This window comes from Streptopelia decaocto (assembly GCF_964273445.1).
Source record: "Streptopelia decaocto genome assembly, chromosome: 2".
In the NCBI taxonomy this organism is placed as follows: domain Eukaryota; kingdom Metazoa; phylum Chordata; class Aves; order Columbiformes; family Columbidae; genus Streptopelia; species Streptopelia decaocto.
Window position 1 is genome coordinate 138,534,663 of NC_138655.1, and position 15,780 is coordinate 138,550,442.

The 15,780-nt window shown below is 36.9% G+C and overlaps 1 protein-coding gene across 1 annotated transcript in view; it reads right to left on the bottom strand.

Annotated features, from left to right (window-relative positions):
- The window catches only part of VPS50 (VPS50 subunit of EARP/GARPII complex), a 92,727-nt gene that overhangs the window by 13,540 nt on the left and 63,407 nt on the right, over positions 1 to 15,780 (bottom strand). Inside the window, exons 21-22 of the mRNA XM_082045709.1 lie at positions 11,739 to 11,860; positions 7,810 to 7,884 (exon numbers count right to left, since the gene is read on the bottom strand). Of these exons, the coding sequence (XP_081901835.1) occupies positions 7,810 to 7,884; positions 11,739 to 11,860 (197 nt within the window). The remainder of the gene's footprint in view (positions 1 to 7,809; positions 7,885 to 11,738; positions 11,861 to 15,780) is intronic.

The window sequence follows — 15,780 nt, forward strand, 5'->3', positions numbered from 1 at the left end:
TGGGATCTGGGGGTTCTGGTCAATGGCAAGTTGAACATGAGCCAACAGTGTCTCTGGCAGCCAAGAGGGCCAACTGTGTCCTGGGGGCATCCAGCACAGCATTGCGGGCTGCACGAGGGAGGTGATTGTCCCGCTCTGCTCTGCACTGGTGTGGCCTCACCTGGAGCACTCTGTGCAGTTCTGGGTGCCACAGGATAAAAAGGACATAAAGCTGATACAGTGTGTCCAGAAGAGGGCTACAAAGTTGGTGAAGGGGTTGGAGAGGAAGCCACATGAGGAGCAGCTGAAGTCACTCGGTTTGTTCAGCCTGAAGAAGAGGAGACTAAGAGGAGACCTCATCGTGGTCTACAGCTTCCTCACAAGGAGGAAGGGCCGGTGCCAGTCTCTTCTCTCTGGTGACCAATGACAGAACCCAAGGGAAGGAAGGAAACCTTCCCGTGGCAAGAAGATGTGCCAGTGGAGTTTTAGGTTGGACATGAGGAAAAGGTTCTTCCCCCAGAGGGTGGTGGAGCACTGGAACAGGCTCCCCAGGGAGGTGTCACAGCTCCAAGCCTGACAGTGTTCAAGAAGAGACTGGACAACACCCTCAGACACATGGTGTGAGCTGTGGGGTTGTCATATGCAGGGACAGGAGTTGGACTCGATGATACTTGTGGGTCCCTTCCAACTCAGGACATTCTATGAGACTGATATTGTTTGATTAATTGTTGGACATTTTACTTTAGCATTTAATTGTTTACTCCCAAGAAGAAAAATATTTAGTGACCAGGAAAAAAAAAACAAATAAATCTATCTGTGTGAGGAATAAACCTCTCCTTCAATCACTTCCTCCAAAAAACCATCTTCTTTTGTAACAACAGAAACTTTTCATTTCAATAGTTTGGCTGAACCCAGTGGCAAATCTCTGTTAAGCCTTCCATCTTAGTGGGAAGATGAGACGAGAAACTAATTACCTAAATTAGAGGTAAAAGCTACCTAAGCTAATTGCCTAAGTCAGAAGTTTGCTGCGCAATTTGCAAAAGAGACATTTTTAAGGGGCCTGATCTCATTGTGAGCTCAGGAGCACGTATTTATTTCAGTTATCCAACAGAACCTATGACCAAAATAGCTGATCATCTGCCATCTCTGGTGGAGATAAGTTGACAGTTAATTATAATCATCTCCTTTCGCTGGCTTCAAATAAAAAACAGTAAACGCCACAACCTGTCCCCAGCACACAAACGCTCTGCAAATCACACTAATAACCAATAATCTTTCAAAACTGAGCTTCTCCTGACCTAGTACCTTTTGTATGACTTTAGCTTCAGAACCGTTTAGAATTAATATACATACACAATAGGTACAATTTTAATTTTAATTCTGCTATGACCAAATGGTGACACCTGTAAACAGTACTGAAGAAATCCTATCTTAAAAGAGTAAGTGGTGTTTCAAAGACATGGGAAAAAATGAGACTATCTGGAAAGGTTCTGGCATTCAAACAGTTGACACCAGCTCCGATGTACCAACACTGCCACCAAGAACTTGATGTGTACTGATGGGGAAGGAAAAGCAGTCTGACCCCATATATTTATCTAAGATAGGACAGCTCTATCATCTCTGTTTATGAAACAGTAATTGATAGTTCCTGTAATATCATGAGCGTAGGGTACAAGAAGATAAACACTGATCAAAGAAAGTATAACCCCTTATTATATTCAAAGGCTGTCTGAAAATAGTTTAACTAACTCCAAGTAGTTACTTTGCATACAAGAATTTTTTATTAGAAGAGATGTGCTCAAAGCAACAAGTCAGAGTTTTTCCCTCCCCCTTAAACTTACACATCCTTGAAACTCAATGCTGAAAATGACAGGTAAAGCCAACTGTACAATCACATTGCACTCAAAGGTAATTGTGTTTTTTGAATATGATGTGAATGCCTTAAGGCTTAAAAATGGTAAATGGTACTTTTCAATACCCCTACTATGTTTTAAGTGGAAAGATTAATATTTTCTTGCTGAGGGGCACAAAGCTTATAAAACAGATAATCTTGACTCAGCCCTTAGGAAACTAAATCAAATGCAAACAGTGTCAGCTACTACTACAATCACCACTCAACACACTTGAAGAGGGCAGATCATTACAAGCCAAGCAACAAACCATCTTGAGGAATGATGCTTTTAATTTTCTATTTATTTACAATCCTTTGCAAGCAAGTGATACTTTGACAGCATTACAAAATGCCATGCAAGGGATTCCCAATGTGCCAACACTTCCACTGCATGCACTTCACCCTGGCCCCAGTGCTGAGTTATCACCACTGCCCTGAGGTAGGCAGTCGCCATTTCAAGAGTGTGGATCCTCCATGCTCTTCGTCACAAAATAAGCATGTCCCAAACCTCAGTTGAGTTGACTTCAGTAACAGACTTCAAGCAAGTCTGCACAGAAACTTCTGGGATCTTTCGATTTCATTTATTTCTTAGTGTTCAAAGTTAAATGGCAGACTTTTTGCATTAAAAAAAAACTTACCAAAACTTTATCTACTACCTTGTTTAACCTAACACAACAAGGTCTCTATCAGGAATCCATGTGTGCTGATAGACAACTGAGAAAATGAGTCATTAACTATGCTTTAAAAAACAAATATCAAATGAGCCTCCGCAGACAAGCACTGTCACACACACCTTTGGGAACCTGAACCACCACCTTAAAAAACACATAAGCCAATCTGCTCTGGTCACACACATTTTTCTTATCCAAATAAAGATTTTGAGAAGGAGCTGCTACTGGATCCCAGCTGCTCAGCTGCTACTCTGTGAACACCAGCACTCCTCTGTGACCAGGAATCAGCCCAAGTTTTGGGTGCCCAGCAAGAAGAGTCTGAAGTGACTAAAATGAGATGTCTCAGTGACTGACCAAAGAGAGACAAAGCAATTGCCAAAACCCAGAAGAAAAGAAATAAGCTAGAAAACTTCAGTAAATCATTCCAGTCTGCTTGGGTAAACGGTCAAACAAACAAACAAAAAGTTGTGGAATAGCTCTACTGAATAATGTGAGGGAGCAAACCACCTGCACAAGTCCTCATATATTTTCAAAGTGCTTGTCAGGTCAGAACTTTCTTCTGTAGACACGGAGTTCTCTTCTCTTGACAAGCAAGTCACACAACACCTTAAACATCGTTATTATGTATGTTGTACAAATCTTTTCAAAGAGAGGAAGGAAAGAACCCCACAAATTGTCTTTTTGGCTTTATTCTTTTTCTTTGAAGGAGCAGGAGACCAAGTAAGGATTGTAAAAGTTGCAGAAATTATCTTCAGAACTTTGCTGTGTCTTCTAGGAGCAGCATCTTGTGCTTAGGCACTGCTGTGTCAGGTAACAAATTCCACAGCCTGGACCCTCCCGAGCTTGTCCTTGGTGTGCCGAACCAGGACATAACAGAGAACATGTCAGCAATAGCAAATGTAGGACTGTGCTGTGACATTAAGAAAAACTGAATCATTTCTTCCCAGAACTGGGACTAGAACTGAACTGCACAGCATCAAAGGGTCAAAGCCAAAATGGGCTGGAAAGTCAGGCATGAAGAAAAAAAGTGTTCTTCCCATTATTCCTTATCTTACTTGTACAGCTGAAAAATCTACATTTTCCATCTCTGCACCATCAATCTGTAACCTACTATCTCTGTCAAAAGATATACACTTTATGGGGCAAGAGCCCAAAAGCTAAAGACAAGACAGAATCTAAAATACATTAACGAATACTTCTTTATACCAGTAATTCCTTCCATCGAGTCTTCTATACATGGTATTACAATGCTTATACACTTTACCGCAGTGGTTTGTTTTCTACTGCTGTAAGGCACAGTAACTCTAACAAACTCCATTCTAAATCCCAGTTTTTCTTGAGCAAGCCAGTTTCCAATGAAATACATATGAGTATTCCATGGTTATTTGCTGCCAAAATCTCAGTGTTGGAAGCATCACTCAAAGCAGCTATCTGCATACACAGGACAGTCCGAAACAACATCTCAGTAATGGCTGTACCATGACTAAGTTACATTCTGTAAAGATAAGGAAGTTGCTTAAAGACAGATAAAGCAAGGAATCAGAAGTAGAAATTTTCCTTCTGAATCACCAGTTACTATTGATCACTTTAATCCAATTGGTGCCTTGCACCTACTTGGGGGCTAATGGTCTCAGTGAACTAACATGAACATCATTACTGTTGTAAAAATGCATTCCTGTTAGAAATGATGAACAGAGGGACCCAATGTGTGTGGGCATCTCTGCACATCCCACTCAGGAGGAACTGTCAGTGAGGAGACGCCATCAGCTCAGAACGTAGGCGCCTGTTTCGATGTGTTTGGCCTAATCAAATCCGCACTTTAACATTATAAGCGAGCGCTTCTTCCTCCCCTTTTCACTCTTCTCTTTCCCTGTTTCCAAATTATTAGCTCTGAAGCAGCTGCAAGGCAGAAATCTGTGCTGAAGCTATTTTGTACTAGCCATGAAAAGGTCTGAATATGAAGTTCAGATACAAATATGAAGTTCAGTACAACATAACCAAACAGATTTTTGAAAGTCATATTACTCTCTTACGTTTCAGAAATGAAAGTTCACCCTAATCTACTTTAAAACAAATACTCAAAGTGCTTGTATCTTTTATACTTTTGCGTTAGCCTGCAGGTATTTCCTTAAAGCAAATATAAGTAGCTTAGACACAGAAAACTGGTTAGTGACTGTAAGCTCCCAGTACACTTCCATATAACTTACTATAAGAAAACAAATAAAGACAGTTTTGCTAATTGGTAGGCTCCTTTTATTTATTTTTTTGAAACTAAACCTATTTCAAGAATATATTGAAAGAAATTTCATACTATCCTTAAACCAGTATCACTATTAGCAGTGCAGATTTTAGTAGAAGCCATAGCAGGACAAAACCTCATTGTTGGTATGTTTACAACAGTTTTAAATAGGAATCATATTTAAAGCAGTAATGCCTAAAGAACATGCTTGTTCTATCTTGTGAAGAGTTAGGTCCTTTCATCATTGTCATCATAAACTCCCTTCATTGTTGTCATTCTGAAGATATCATACAAAACATCCAAATTAAAAAAAAATCCAAATTACCAACATGTTTTTGTATCATAAATACAAGGAGGAGGGGAACTTTCACTTCCAAAAGAAGTGGTTAGGTTTGGTTGTTACTGTTTTGGGTTTTTGGTTTACTGTATTATTGTATCAGTGTAGGGACAGCATAAGGACAGTGAATAATCACAGCTGAGGTATCACATCATTGCCCTGTGGTGAAGTTAACATGTCTGAACACGTGTTCATATCTCAGCTATTTTCTGTTCACAGCCTAAAACATTAATGGAAACTGCAGGTGGACTTGTAGCAGCTTATAAAGCACTTTGCTAAGAAGATTGTGAAACACTGGAGAAGTGATTCAGCTGTCATTGAGTACTGCTTAGAGGGGACATGGACCCTCCAGCAGCAGCAGAGGGTGTGTGGTGCCTGAGGAGGGGTGCAGGCAAGAGCACTGGAAGCACTTAAATTTCTGCAGCCTTTTGCTCAGTGGCCCTGAGTCAGAAGCCCAGCTCTCTGTCTCATGATGGTCCAGTTGAAAATCAGGAATACTTATTTCTCAAGTATGGCTTGTCTACAGTAAGTACCATATACATTAAAAGGACAGACACTTCTTGCACTGTAATAAGAGAAGTATAAACTTAGAATAGAGCAGCTACATAAGGAGCTACAGGGAATGGCTCAAATTGACCTCTGTACTCTTCATACTGAATATGCTGCAAAGACACAAGAAAGAACAGTAAGCGCAGCTTGTCTTTACCTTGCCAGAAGTGGAACCCCCCTTCCACTTTGCTTTTTCCTTCACAAAGGAAGCTCAAATGCAGCTGAATAATAATAAAAGTAGTATCCTAAAAAGGCATCTGATACAGATCAGATCACATTAATTCAATCCCGCACAGAAACGACAGAAAGACTACAAAAAGCTGGGGGAGATGGTCTCTAAACCCTCCAATTATTCCTCTAACCCAACAACATATATCGAGTAAATAACTCAATAAAGTTACCATGAATAGAAAACAATGCAAATAAAACAAAATTCCAAACAGGCCATGAGACTGAACACCACAACACAGATATGAATATTTTCAGAAAGCGGTTTATAATAAACTAAGAGAGGAGAATCTTGAGAGTGGTCCAGAACAGCCCACACAATAATGAGAAATACCCATTTCATGACACAGTAAAGACTGAGCACGACTTCCACAGATCTTAAAAATAAGCAAACAATACAATTATACAGAAGACTTTCTTCCTCATTAATCAAAAAGTGAAAAATTTCCATTTATAGCTAAGACCAGCATAAGTACATAAGATATTAATAAACTTCATGGAATGCCTTTAAGTTAATAGCAGTTAGCTAAGATTTCTTCCTCCTTTCACATCTTTCCTGGAACATAGCTATTAATTTCAATTTACACTAACATTATCTGTACCAGCACTGTTAAATGACTGAGGTAGAAAAAGAAGTGCTGCTACTTTCCAGTTTACTCCTAGATTTTTTTTTAATTATTTTGACTGATTAAAAAAATTCAAGGCTGTAAAGCACTGTCAGAAACGGTGACTATAGACGAAGTTTAGAAACTTAATTCCATAACCTGCCATTTTTCCATAATCTTTAACTGATCTGTTTGCAAGATCTTCCTCAAACAGATTTCTGAATACACTGCTGTTGAGATGAATGATGAATATGATGAACCTTTTTCTGTTTTATAGAGGCCTGGTGTTATTAGTTATCTTATGCTCCCTCTACTGACTCTATAAGAAATGTCCCAAAAACCCTGTAAGAAGCTTCTCTGAATTAATGGTTTAGGATTTGATATAATACTTCAAGGAATTTAAAAGGCATAAAGTACAATTCTGTGGAGTGCCAAATCCTTGTGAAAGTCAGAGAAAAGCATCTGTCTTCTACTTCCTTGTAAGGCAGAAGCCTTAGAAAACAAATCCTTTCTGCAGCATCCATGGTATTAATTCCTATACAAGCTATTTACAATACCCTTATGGAATTTCTTCATAATGTTTCAAGGGTTTTACATTTAGGTGGAAAAGAAGAACTAAAAATTTCCATTTTTGTCTAGCTCTTAGCAATATTTCTTTACAACTCTGCTGCTTGGTTGAATCCACAAAACCTACCTGGAGTCTCCTGTTTTCCCTTTGTAATGTGATGTGAAGGACAGTAATTTACTACTAGTGTGACACAAGCAACATATTTATTTTTCACATTTTGAAAATAACTCATTAAGTGGTCAACAGGATATAATCTATAAAATATGTCAGCAAAACTTCCCCACAATTCAGAAATTACTTAACAAAGGACTTAGTATATTACTTCTGTTTTCTTATAAGATGAATTAACTTCAGGATGGCTTACTGATTTGCTATTCTTTTACTGAAGTGACCCACCTATTGTGGTTTTGTGGTTTTTTGTTTTTATAAAAAGTCATGTTTAATAAGGATATTACTAGAATGTCTATATTACACAAACTGTAATGCATTATAAGATTTAAATACATAATTTCATTGTTACATATAGCAAAAGCTATTAAACTAGTTCTGTTGTACGTTAGAAACAAGTGTTTTCATACAATAAAGATACCTACTTCATTATATGCCATGAAACTAAACCTTTGTAATTACAGACACTGGATATGAAGAGAGATGAAAATCAGAAACTCACGATGAAATACAATTCCTGCATTTCCTACACAGACCACTATTTCATTGAGCATCAATAAATCCAGGTACTTACCAGATCAATCAGACTCTCCTGGATTCTGTTCAGTGTGGTGCGCAGTCTGCTGCTGCTGAGCCCTGTTGATTCATACTGGAAGAAATACACTCTCGTTAAGTTGGGAAAGGAAAACCCATTGGTTTAAACTTTACAAAACTTCAGTTTGTAAACACCACCTATGGCATACTTAGATTGAAGTCTTAGCACAAAATCAGAACCACAGAAAATGAAAAGAAAATCAACAGAGGTAAGAGCACTCAACACTGCACTGATGTGAAGACCCGAGTACCTTTCATGAAGATGACAGCTTACCATTCATACCAATAAAAAAACAGTATCCTTTATTGCTATAATACTGTTTTTGGGTGCAGGGCTCTAGATTTTCCCATTTGGACGATGAGCCCAGAATGGTGAACCACCGTGTCCCCACTGAGACCTGCATGCATCATCTTGACTTCTCTCTCAAGCTATAAAATTTCTTGTAATTCCTTATTAAATTTCTAACTTCCTATGCAAAATTATATCCATTGATCTTATAAAGCAGTCATTATTACTTAATGGTTGTAAAGATCTACCTGAGAAATGTGCCATCTTCATGTTCACATCTCAGAAGTATTATGGGGCAGATGTGGGAAAAATCAATATAGCTACACTGATTTCCTGGTAAATGCAAGGAATTATACCAGCTAAGGGTCCAATTCAACATGTGCAATTAATGTAGCTACTTATCTTCTACTTCCAATTGAAAAATCAAAGAACAAACTAACACAACAACAAAAGTAGAAATGGGATGGCTAAGAAATACAAATTTACATCAAGTATCTGGAAGTATCTGAATCCCATTCTGGTATGTGATTCACACCAAAAGGCGATTTACTGAACAATATCTGGAGCACTGTGGTACACTGCATTATTAGACTTCCTTTCAATGTGCTACATAAGGGAGGAAAGTTCATGTCATCCCATCCACTCCTCTAGAAAATACAAAAGGTATAATTTAGGTCCCCATTTACTGCATCTAACGTTTCTGACTTATGATGTCCATCTGCCCCAATCCTCATGTATATTCAATGAAAATTTACTCCTGAGCTGAATTCCCACTGGAAGTACACTCTGCTGAAATCTAGAACCTGATCTAGGAGATACAAATCACTATCCTAATGTCCATGTTTGATAAAAATACGTGTTCATGCCTTTGTTTTTCCACACATGAAGTTTTGGGTTTTTTTACAAAAATAATTTGTTTTTTTCTTCACATTTTTACTGTAGAAATATCAGTTCTGAACTGAGTTTGATTTTGCAGGTATATCGGTGAAAAATAAAAGAACTTTTTTCCCTTTAAGAAACACACTCTTGATTCTCCTTTTTTTTCCCTCCTTAACACCATACAGTAGTTTTTCAAGACATGGCCACAAGGACTACAAATTCAAGACTGGCTATTCTCCCTGTTAAGGTAAGAACAAATAGAAAAAATACTCTGCTTAAAGTACAAAGCACAAATATATATTAAAAAATGTATTTGCAAGTTTCAGCTGTTAAATTTCATTTTAAGGAAGGTGCACCTGCACCACCAAAACTACACATCACACAATCTGCCACTAATTTTTTCTCTTTCTGCCTTTTAACTACTAACTTTCAATAGCTATCAGTAACTTTCACTTACTTATTCTATAATAGTGTATTTTTTCTAAAAAATGGCAATTTCACATTTGAAACATATCTGAATGAAAAGGAATATAAGAACAAACTTAAATGTCTGTAAAACATTAGATATCAAGAACTCCAGATTTATCAGACAACCAGTTACAGCCTGAAGTCAGAATTGTGCATCCATGTGTATGAGGATAAACAGAAAACCCAAAAATATTGTTGCTCAACATTTTTCCAGAGGAACAGAACCTGATGAGTTCACACAGAACATGCCACTCATAAGTATAACTGCTTTGTTTCATGAAACTTTTTGCTGTTTCTATATACAAAATGGTAGATATTTAAATTCCACAAATTGATGACTTAGTAAGGTTAAGTAAGCAGAGCATTAGGCAATTTACAGAATAATTTTACTCCTCGCCAATTCTACACAACTGGTCATGATTAAAAGATAAAATAAAATGTTTTCCATTAGAATAACCAGTGGTTTACAAATTACTATGTCTTGTCAAAAAAAAATTATAACTTGCCTCAAATTTATTCTGCTAAAGAAGACCATTCTGCGGCATGTTCACAAATGTCTTACACATTAATGAACAGATATTAAATATAGGCAATTCCAGTTAATTTCATGTTAGGTTGCTCCATAATTTGAGAAAAGAAGGAAAGGAAGCCCTAACTTCCATCCCATGAATTAAAAAGGTTTTGAAAGAGCAATTCTGGTTACAATGATGTGCAACTTTTGGCAGTGAAGAATGCCAAATGCTGACTACATAGGCTAATCATTCTGAAGAGGTCTGGAAAGAGCAAGGACTTAGCATCGTGACTGGACTTAGAACTCAACACATATATTTTAAATCCTTGGTTTTCTCTGAACTGGCAAGGAACTCTATACAATTAATCACTCTCCTTATGTGTGTACTAACTCACACATGCAACAGAAGTACAATATTCACAAATAATTTCAACCACTTAAAGAAGTTAAATTACCGGCATACTTTTAAGAATCCCATTTGATGTTATTTTGTAAATAAAAATAAAACAGGAACACTCTCAGTGGTCTAAATCACATACCATCACTCATCTCTACTTTCTAAAGGTTTACAAACACTGTGGGGAGCGAGGACATTTAAGCAGCATTACAAGAGGGTTTATTACATTCATAGACCCTTTGTAAGCATTATGTTTCCCATGGAAAATCATCTGTCAAAACAAAAATTAGGCACACTACAAGAACATCACAATTTTACCACCCATCTGCAATAATGTTTACCTGCCTAGCACTGGGCTGTTCTCTGTCACAAGTACAGAGTGAGGAACTCAGTGTGAGCTTTAGAAACAAAAAATGGGAGGAGCAAAAAAATAAAAATAAGTGCAACACAATGTGAATACCAGAGCAGCCGACTAAGCTAATGGAAATCAATTATCTTAACAAAAAAAACAAAACAAAAAACACCCACCCATCTTCTAAACACAAACAAACTGCAATTACATTTGTTCTGCCAAATAGAACAGCTCAAAACCATTTAGAGCTATATGTTGAGCCTGAAAATCCATTACAATTTGCCAGCAGATGATGATGAATTTGGAACCCCACAATATTATTACTAGTGAAGTAATTTAGGGGCCAAGAAATTTATTTTTACACATAGCTTTTCATAAATGCTTTAAAACAATTCTGTTGAAATTCAATCTATGTTATGCACAGACATTGCCAACAAGTATTTATTTCAACTACATGATCACTGAAAGAAAACCTGTTTTCCTTAATGCAATTAGTTCGACAGAAGAATGTTAGACAGGAAAACATGTATTTCAAACCTCTTAAACCTGAGTTACTACTTAACCTTCATGGCCCCCTTGGCCTCTTCCTTTTGCTATTCTTATCTAAGTTAGATACATACATATAGGAAAATTAAATCAAGTCCTACCCTCTAGGCTCCAAACCACTATCCTCCTTCCACAGATTGCTCTTTTGCTCCTCACTTTCTCCTACTACTTCTAGGTGTTTTATGTTGACTTTCCCCTCTTTCACAACACTGCTGGAACAAAAGTACAGAATCTATTCAAAACATAACAGGATTCATGCCCCAGTGATAATGATGCTCCCAGTTCTTATTCCCCTTGTTGCTGATGTAATCAGCCTTTTCTTACTCCTGCACTGAAATCCACTCTGTTGCCACTAATTTTTTCTGGGGATTACATATTAGGTAGTATTTTAAGTAAAGAGAACTGCTCTGCATTCTCATTCTGTGTGTACAGTGATACTTGGAAATAAATAAAAAGTTTCTACGTACCATGTCATTTCGGCCAAAGAATGTATAGACTGCATACAGATAGTAATCGAAGAGCTGGGACATGAAGTGGATCACATCAAATGCAATTGGTTTCAGAATATTCATCATCTGCATGTATTTCCCTTAAAAATTAAACACAGAAGATCACTTTCCTCAGCATGTTACAAAGACAGCGCTGAGTTTGACAAACTCAAAACCAGCTTTACAAAGTTTATTATTTAGCCTTGAATATTGATTAAGTACAACTCAGTAATATTTTAGAGATTGGGGTGTTTAAAAACAAAGCCAAATATAATGATGAAGGCACCTGAAATGCCTCAAGATTTCTCCAAATATGGATGTTAATTCATATCAAAATGTCTTGAATGATTCTTGACCTTTTGGTACCAAATTCAAATGTTATCTAGAACCACTGAAGATTTTATGCATTAGTGTGCATTTATATGTGCACATATGGATATTTTTCAAGCAACAGAAAAGAACAGTGTAAAAATTATAAGCCCAAGAATGGATTTCATCCAACAACACTAGGAATAATGTGTTTCACATCAGCAACATAGCATTCACTGCTCTCTTCCCTTTTTATCTTTGGATAAGAAAACCAAATAGTTTTAAGATGTATGTTTGAAATGTTTCTAGAGGGACAGACTGACAGAAAAAGAAGATGCTGGGACCCTGGCACATCCACAAAGAAGAATAATTCCTTCTCTTTCTTCTTGTTCTCTGTTGCTGCACACGCGGTTTAGAGAAAATGAATTTTTTAATTTTTTTTTTTTAATATATATTTCAGGACCTCTATCTATGTGTTAGTTAAGTCAAACTGATCATAGGATTTGGATGCAGAAAGAAATTTTTCCCTAACAGGGCCTATAGTTTTTAGTTCTTTTGTTTTCCAGCACTGGGCATGGCTCTTTTCATCGAGTCATACAAAATCGCACTTAATGAAAACCTCAATATAGCAGCTACCTTATGTTTCCTGCTGACTAGCTCAAAAATTATGTTTGCCCTATAAGCATCTTAAAAACATAAAGAATATATAATAAGTTTTGGGTTATTGCAGTGACATCAATTTTTGAACCAAAATGTAAATGCAGTCCACCCAGCAGATCATTTAACAAATTGTCACATTCCAGACGTGTTTTGATGTGATAGGTTGGAAAAAAATTACAATTACTAAAATAATTTCTTTTTCCTGTAGTCAGCAACACTGTTTTGCAAGTTAATGCTGTGCCCAGCAAACTAACTTACTCATCAACACAGAAAATACTGTTTTATGCAGAGAAACTGAGTAACAAAGAGATAAAATTAGTTGTTTGTATCAGGGGAGTTATGTGAAATTTTTAAGCATTTACTTATGTAGGTCAGTAAAGATAACATTAATCTGACAAATACATGATATATATACACACATGGTAAGATGACATAGCAGTATGGTAAGAATCAAGCAATAACCTGACATCACTACTTTCCCGGTTTCCACCAAGCTTAGACTCCCTGCCTGAATAGCATGCATCTGTGTCTCAGCTTGCTAACACACACAAGCATGTATTATGTTATTTTTGGAGATTTGACAGAGATTGCAATACTTAATATTTGGCAGTTTAGCCCAACTGTTAATTCTATGTGTAACTATCAGTGTTTTGATCTACAGCATTACGAACAAATTGGAGACTTAAAAAAATTCTATTTGTCTTCCAAAAGGGAAACCCAAATGAAGCTAATTCTAGCACAGCCCAATATAGAAATTTTCAGATGTTTGGGAAAGGATGGTACCCCACTCAAAGCAGCTGTCACCTCCACATGTGATATGTGAATATTCTGTATTGCCACAGCCTGATTTTTCCCACTTACTATGTGATAAACACATATTTAAATTTGCCTGCAACCATACACTATATAAGGGCAATATATTATATTCTGGACAGTTAGATTTCCAAATATCTGTGCTGTTGGCCTGAATATTTTAAGGTAATCTCTGAGGCAGCGTCTTATGCTTTTCCAAAGGGCTACATATTGTACACAGCTCCCATATTGTCCCTACAAAAATCTCCTGAAGCCAAGAACATTTCTCTATTATTACATCACTCAGCATCTTGACACAAGTGTTCCAAGAACATTTCCTCCTAATTGCTCTAACAGGACACCAACTTTTAACTTCTGTACATTGTTACCCAGTTGCACTGAAGTTCCTATTTTGAGTGAGAAGGGGTGTATGAGAACATTTCCAAACAGCACTAACAGCCCAAACCCACGCCGTGCTGGAAACCTCCAGAAATACATGGAAACACACCACTTAGAGTTTCAACAATTCAAAGCAGCTTGACTTTCTAGAGGCTCTCTGATTGTAGCTAAAACTGCTGAAGATTTGCAGGTTTCTTTTGAAGTATTATCTCCAACCCTTCTTTTGTCCTTAAAGACAGCAGTAGGTAGAGAGTGTTGTCTATCAGACTAATCTATACAAAAATTATCAGTAAAAACAAAAAGGTAAACAAAAACATGATCTCCTGAAAAATATATATTTGAGTTTTAGTATATCTGTGGTCATTAGTAAAATAATTTTCCAGGGAGTCTCACAGTTCCAAACACGCAGCTTACAACGACATACATTAGGAGCTAAAACGGCACTTTGAAGGAAAAAGTAAAAGCCTGTTCTATTTATGTGATTTTGAAAGACTGTATGATTTGGGGGTTTTTAAGCCAAATGAGATTCTATGCTATGTAACCAATCACTTCCCTCAGTTACAAGGTTTCTGCTGTGAGATTTGTCATCACCACTATTATTTTCTTAAAAGTTAATGTGTGTTAAAGCAAGCAAAATCTAAGAGTTTCTTCCCAAGAAATGTTCACAACAAAAGCAAAAATGAGGCAAGAAAAGGTATTAAAAAACCCCAACCTAACAAATAGTTTAATGGGTATTTCTTAAGTCAGATTGATATTAATTAAGAAATCACCCAATCAATACATAAAGACGCATGGCCATTAATTATTCTTGTGGATGTATAGAACCTAGATCAAAATATTCAATACAAATTTAATACAGGTTCATTCTTCCATCACATTTTAAGTCAATACACAATGGCTTGATAGAAAAAAATTAACCTTATAAATTAATCTCATGGTTACTTTATGGCAAAAAAAGAAATAATTACCTGGTTTGTTAACTTGAGGGAAAACCAAATAAATTGAACTGTTCACTTGAAATTCAAATTAAACAAAGTTATAGCAGCTCCCACTTCAATTATACATAGCAACTCATTTTGGTAGTTTATAAATATTAAGCTACACTTTGTTTTATTCATCTAGCCTCCATACACAGCATACAACATAGAGAAATAGTTCAAAATGGGTTGTGAGCACTGTTAGACTCATTCAGTGAGTACTGCTATTTGCATAACATCCTTTCCTAAAAAGTGAGGCAACAATTTCTGTTGCTTTATTGGGCAACTTAAATCCGCATCTTCAACTCACTCCAGATTTCTCTTTTTAAGCCTAGCTTCCTTTATGATCTGTTGTTAACTAAGATCATGGTGCTGATCTAGATCTACCATACATCATGCTGATGCAACATATAGGAGGCAGGGACATCAGAGACAACATGCAGCAGGGACAAAAATGGCTTAAGTACTCACATCCTTGTCACCAGAACAAATCTCTCTTAAAATAGAGCCTTATTTTCAAGTAACAGAACTTTAAGAGAGTACAGGCTTTCTGTAGATAGGACGTATCTATAGTGTCCCCTGTACTATGCTAGGCCCATGTTTATTTTCTGAGGCACCATATCACTGGTCTTGCATACGCAAGTCCCATAGTCCAACTTAATTAAGAAAATAGACCCTTAGGCCACACTGGCAGCCTAGATCTCCTGTGCAGGGGGCAAGCAGCTCCAAAAGACAAACGCTAAGGTATCTGTGCAATGACACACAGGCAAAGTAGCCAACAAACTATCATCTTCTGGAATTACCTGCCATTCTCCGTTGATAATGAAGGGATCCTAAAATATTCTCCCTGAAATTAGCGTTAAGTACCATGGCATTTTCCCAGC